This window comes from Berghia stephanieae, chromosome 9, assembly GCF_034508935.2.
Source record: "Berghia stephanieae isolate SIO BIC M18660-M18661 chromosome 9, UCSD_Bste_1.3, whole genome shotgun sequence".
NCBI classification, from domain to species: domain Eukaryota; kingdom Metazoa; phylum Mollusca; class Gastropoda; order Nudibranchia; family Aeolidiidae; genus Berghia; species Berghia stephanieae.
The window spans coordinates 20,864,387-20,871,032 of NC_088368.1; the positions used below are offsets into that span (position 1 = coordinate 20,864,387).

At 35.0% G+C, this 6,646-nt stretch overlaps 1 protein-coding gene across 2 annotated transcripts in view; it reads right to left on the reverse strand.

The window, feature by feature from the left end:
- LOC144979837 (isocitrate dehydrogenase [NAD] subunit beta, mitochondrial-like) overlaps nt 1-5,111 on the reverse strand; it is a 22,678-nt gene extending 17,567 nt beyond the window's left edge. Inside the window, exons 1-3 of one of the 2 annotated variants that reach the window (XR_013646781.1) lie at nt 4,674-4,931; nt 3,912-3,980; nt 1,046-1,191 (exon numbers count right to left, since the gene is read on the reverse strand). Coding sequence is in view for 1 of the 2 variants with exons in the window: in XM_078927017.1 (XP_078783143.1) it covers nt 1,046-1,191; nt 3,912-3,980; nt 4,674-4,754 (296 nt within the window). In the remaining variant the exon portion in view is untranslated. Of the gene's footprint in view, nt 1-1,045; nt 1,192-3,911; nt 3,981-4,673 lie in introns of both variants that reach the window. The other variant, XM_078927017.1, reaches the window with a different exon arrangement.
- Nucleotides 5,112-6,646: the final 1,535 nt, after the last annotated feature.

The window sequence follows — 6,646 nt, forward strand, 5'->3', positions numbered from 1 at the left end:
GCATGTTTGGGAAAAGCATGTATTTAAAGGAAAATTTACTTTCCAAGGCATTACTTCTGAATCTGCCATGTCCCGTCTTTCATGCATTTTTAACAGTTTTCAGTTATCTCAATTAGTTTCTTTTCCATTAATGTCTGAAGACAGCGGCTACGTGAATGTGTAAACTTAGAAAAAATGGAAAAAGAGATTGATGACGGTATTCAACAGTTTGGCTCTTTGCATGTCTTTTCCCAGGCGGGCACACATATATATTAAGATATTCATCCTTTTAGATCACCTATTGAACATTCGTACAAACCATTCTTCCTGTTATGATTTAATTATTAATAATTTATAGAATTATTGTGTGAATGATCAAAGGAAGATAATCATATAATATTTTCATTGAGTTAGTTCGTTATGAATTATGTCCCCTTATTAGGCCCTATCTTTTATTTTTATGTGAATTATATTTGTTATATATATTGTCAGTACATTGCCCTTGTCATTTATAGTTGTTTCCCCTTTTGGGTATAAAAGCAAATACTTCCAAAATAAAGTCCTCTAATGTGCTTAACCTCCAGTAAGACTTTAGTGTCATTTTATATCAAGAGCCATCCGGCTATTCATGGAGCACAACATAATTTTCCCCATCAACTATCTGCCTTAAGAAGTCCAATGGAGCCATAAGGGCTATAATGAAGAGTTTATCTCAATATTTGAGATGTTAAATGGAAAGTAAAAACTGCTTGCTTCCCTTTGGATGGGATAAAAAATATATTCAAATCCCTCCCCCCTCCCACTAAAAATAAAAATAAATGTCCTTTCGATCGTTTCCCATTGGATAAAGATCCAAGCCAGGACCAGGGCAAGATCACCACATAGAAATGGGCACAAGGCACAAGGTATGGAGACATAAATGAAAAGGCAGGGTTTTAACTTCCTGGCCAAATTAGGAAGGAAGGAAGATGGCCCCAACTTAAACTTCTCCAGAAATAAACTTGTCAACTACAAGAGTCATATGGATATATATTTTTTTATTTACGGTTAATGATACTTCAGTCACCTCAGGAAAATTTCTTCAAAGTCAAGTGGTACCCCAGCTGCTGTAAAAACTGTCTGAAGACCTTGCATCAATTCTGGCCCAACACCATCTCCAGGCACAAGTGTCACACATCTACGGCCAGCAGGCCGAGATATTGGCTCTGCTATCTAGTCAATTTGGAAGAAAAAAAAACAACACAACAAAAACTCTTTATCTTGGACTGTTTGATATAATAACAAAATCTCATTGGATGAGTCACCTAGCACTGAAGCCTATTATCTTTAAGAAAATCTAGAATGTATAAGATTTGCTCATTCTTTGACTACAATCATAAACCTAATAAAACGTGTCCACCTGTGATTAGCCCTTAACAAAGTGTTGTTAATGGTTCAGTGTGGTGTTGATGCTATGCATTTAGCTAAAAAACTCATAACATCTTCCAGCTGGATAAAGCACACCAACATGCAAAAAAATGTGCAACCTTGAAGTTTTATCGTCTGATTGATAGAATTTAGTGAGAACTACTCATAAAAATGGTTGGCTAAAAGCAATAACATAGAGCTGAGTGACGTCAATTTCCCTCATTCTATATAGTGTATCATACTGTGATAACAGTCAGAAAAGTGAGTGGAGCAGGCACTTATGTTGGTAACAACAAGATATGAAGTGAGTAGAAAAGTGCCAGAAGACAATAGAGAATAAAAATTTTTCGCAGCGGTGGTGGGGTTTGAACCTGCGACCTTATTGGTACGACAACTCCGCCTGGCAGGTGAGAGCGTGGCTCTACCGTGTGAGCTATCCACGAACACAAAAAATATTCGTTTCAAACCCAAGTCATTTCTAGATCCCTCTCTCACCCACTTCTGAGACCGCTGATTCGTTCGTCCACCACCATCGCGAAGTATTTTGACCAGCAGTTAAGTTTAATAGCCAATATTCTCAACACAAACATATAACATAGAAACGATTGAGACATTGAGTATGCTCCGGTGTATGGGGTGAATTTTTAATTCAGAAAAGTGAGTGGAGCAGGCACTTATGTTGGTAACAACTTTTCTGAATTAAAAATTCACCCCATACACCGGAGCATACTCAATGTCTCAATCATTTCTATGTTATATGTTTGTGTTGAGAATATTGGCTATTAAGCTTAACTGCTGGTCAAAATACTTCGCAATGGTGGTGGACGAACGAATCAGCGGTCTCAGAAGTGGGTGAGAGAGGGATCTAGAAATGACTTGGGTTTGAAACGAATATTTTTGTGTTCGTGGATAGCTCACACGGTAGAGCCACGCTCTCACCTGCCAGGCGGAGTTGTCGTACCAATAAGGTCGCAGGTTCAAACCCCACCACCGCTGCGAAAAATTTTTATTCTCTATTGTCTTCTGGCACTTTTCTACTCACTTCATATCTTGTGATAACAGTCATACTCAGAGACTGGATTGGTGACAATGATCACAAAACTCTAGCCCTAACAGTGTGCCCCTGGCTACGCATTTTAAATGACTATGTGGTCTTGCGGTATGACACTCACTTTCGGATCAGAAGGTCCGGGTTTGCATCCCGATCGTATAGTTGGGTCCTTGGATAAGGCCCTTTACTCACATTCTCTCATTGTACTCAGGTGTAAAATGAGTACCTGGGTGTTAAAGGTTTCTGTCCAAAAAACATTGTAATATCGCCTAACATAAGTCATGTCTCATCCTACATGTTAAGTGTTGCTGTTAGCTAGAGACCCCTTGTAAAGCGCTCTGAGCATGTTAGTGGCTATATAAAAGCACAAGTTGTTTTTATTCACATTAACCCGCTTGACTCTGGTACGGTTGAATAGCTGGCCATAAGCAGTGACAGAAATTGTTAGAATGCTAGTACAAAATGGACACCTAAAAAACCAACTACCCATTGACTAATAGGTTACAAGAAAATACTAACGAAAGAGTGAAAATGGAGAGGCTTTGTATGGGAACAATACAGACAACACATTGTATCATTAAAGATCCAACCAAAAGAGTGCCTGCATTCAATAACGCCAGGAAATACTGGATTTCCTCAAACCGTCTCTTAACTGGACATGGCAGAACTGCATCAAATATGTGCAGATGGAAACTTGGAAACAGTGAAACCTGCCAGAAATGTCAGGCAGCCCCAGAGACCAGCGATCACATCGTCCTCCACTGTCCAGTCACTAAACTTGAAGGTGGCTACGAACTACGAAACCATCCTTAGGGAGGAGGAAGACTTTAGAAGCTGGGTTGACGAAATACATTTGGAGGTGTAGCCATACGCTACTACTATTGTCTGTATTGTTCAGATACAAAGCCTCTCCATTTTCACTCTTTCGTTAACATTTTCACGATCACAGGCTTCAGGCATCCCCTACCGTTTTCTACTTTTAGGTTATACTAGACTGGTGGGAGTTTGGAACTTAGTTCTCCTGTGCTTCAAGTTTTAAAACCAGTGTGCAAACCATAAATGCTGACTTTTCTTTTGGCCCCATACAAAAGATCAATAAAGCAAGTAGAAGGTAGAGAATTATGGTGTAACAGTGAGGATAACAACGTTGTAGAAGTCAAACAATCTTAATTATCTTTCAAATGTTTATAAATAGCTCCTTTTATTTCATGGTTTTTGTTTTTATAATTTATATGTATATATATATATATATATATATATATATATATATATATATATATATATATATATATATATATATATATATATATATTGTAATTTATGACACAATTTGCCAGAATGAAAATAAACGAAATAGATATTTTGAGCATACAAATGAAATGTGATGATTTAAAAGCTTAATAAAATATCATGCGTTCAAATAAAACGACCAACATTACAAACTAAAATGAGTTTCCAGAACATCGAGACTTACAGCAGCTTGATTTCTAGTCTCATTGTCATGAAACCTCCTTGCTGGTATCGATGTGCAGGCACATTGTTGCTGAAATAGAGTAAAGTAATTATATTACTATATTATCATTACTATACTATTATAATTATTGTTGCCATTGCTATTATTATTATTATTATTATTCATTATTATTATTATTATTACTATCATTATTATTATTATTATTATTATTATTATTATTATTATAGTCTCATTGTCATGAAACCTCCTTGCTGGTATCGATGTGCAGGCACATTGTTGCTGAAATAGAGTAAAGTAATTATATTACTATATTATCATTACTATACTATTATAATTATTGTTGCCATTGCTATTATTATATTATTATTATTATGATATATTATTATATATATATATTATTAGTTATTATTATTCTATCATGAATTATTATTATAATATACACATTTATTATAATAATTATGTATTATTAATATCATATTATTGTCATTATATTATTATTATTATTATTATTATTATTTTTATTATTATTATTATTATATATTTATTTATTTTTTAAAATCATAACTTTGGAACCGTTCATCCTAGATCCAAAAGTAATGTGTCGTGTTGAATGGTTTACAAAAGCATATTTATCTTTGTCTAAATTAATTCTTACTTTTTAAAAATATCAGATTGCCTTCAGTAGAAAATGAGAACAACCTTGAATCTTGAATTCGACCTAGAACTGAGAGTTATAATTTCTATGACTTTCTTTTTACTTACCAATGTTGTTTTAGTCGTTAAAGAAATGTAGGATTTTACAACATCACCAAGCAATTTAGTTTTGCGAATAGCTGAAGCCATGTCTATTGCACTCAAAAGAAGTATGATCTGAATTGTTTTTCTTTTTCAATGAATTGATGAACAAGCTTGGTTTGTTGACAAATGTGATGAGACGAAATCACGCCGTTCATAGTTTTTAATATCACCGCCCTTGAGAGAGCGACGATCACTAGCTATGAAAACAATTATTTGAAGTGTAAAGATTACGATCGTTTAATATCTTTAATAAAATTAATCTCTGTTTTGAGAGCGATGAAGACAATCGTAAAATAGATATAATCTCAGACGAACATTTTTTATCAGAAATTGTGATTTAATATTCAAAAAGATTCCAACCAAATAAATTAATGATTTTTGCAAGGAGGGCAACTAGCAGCTGTCCTTGGATTTTTGTTAGTTTTTTAATTTGTTTTTTTTTTTTTTATCATTTTAAAAAAAAATTGTTTTATTTTTCTAAGCCCGACGTGTACATCGCCTGAACCTAATCCTACGTCGGGAGTTATTTTGTTACCCCAGGCCTGGTTTTATTGTTGCTTTTAAGAAAACGTATTATTCGAATATTTGTCTGAAATTTTCAGTAATCCTCAAACATTCACTTTTACAAAGGTGTCTGATCAAATGGTTACAAAAAATTGCATAATATAGTGACATTGGGATTTCGCAAAATGCCACTTTTTTTTTTCAAATGAGGGTAGATTTGTGCCCCCACTTACCAAAGAGACTTGCTGTCATAATTAGATTCATTAGTCTGATGTCACGTCGCGGGGGAACGGCGGCCATCCTGGTTCTAAACAAAGAAAATCGGTACTTTTTATTCTTCATGCTGGCTAGAACTTTTCATATATCTTGTGATCAGAATGTGTAAAAGTCAAAACATGAGCAGATTTATAATGGGTTTTTTTTTCCCTCTGGATACACTTTTGTGCTCGTCGGAGAAATATTTCATAAGGGCGTCCGCCATTCTTCCGATAGTTTAGAGCCAATTACTAAGTTACCATGCGTCAATACGAGGGAAGTGACGTTACGACTGTTGAAGGGTATTTAGAGTCTGCTCTCCAAGTCAAAATTGATTCACCAAGCACACAGTGGTAGTAACTGACAAATAGATTTGAGGGAAGATAGGTTGTCTCTCTTTAGCTGTGTTCAATGCTAGGTTTGTTGGGTTTATATTGTTTTTGTTTCAGGGGTTTTAAGGTGCTTGAGAAACTTTTGGAAGTTCAGCACCAGTAAAAGAAATAAATGATGGGATAAACTAAATATTATTATAATTGATCCGCGGTGGAAAGGAAAGGGGACTCAGTGGACAAATTTTAACAAGGAACAGCAGTTGATCCCAAGAGAAAACCCACCAATATGTCTTCCTTGAGACAACCGATCAGTGTTAAAGGTAAAGAACTGAACAAGTATGTATGAAAGGTGCCAGACAAAGCAAGAAAGAAAATACAATTTAAAAAACCATCCCAAAAAATCAGTCCATCTCGACTGGGGATCGAACCTCAGACCTTCTGATTACCGGTAATTCGGTAATCAAAAGGTCGGAAATTCGATCCCTCAACCCCTTTCATACAGATTTGTTCAGTTGTTTATCCAGAATGGGTTGTTTTGATGTTTGGGACACTAACAGTACCTATTGATGTACCGAAAATCGTATTTTCTTTCTTTGAACGCTACTAAATTCTCTAGACATTTTGGGGATAATTTATGAAAAATACTACTGCAACCACCATCACCACCATACCGTCATCATTATCGCCATCACCATTGTAATCACCATCACCATGGCATGAAAAAACATTTTTCAGCTTTTGAGAAAATCAAAATTAAAGTTTGGAAACCCATTTGAAAACGTCCCATGATAATATGAATTGAACTGAATGTGAATTAATAAACTTTTAATACCAAATTATTGTGAC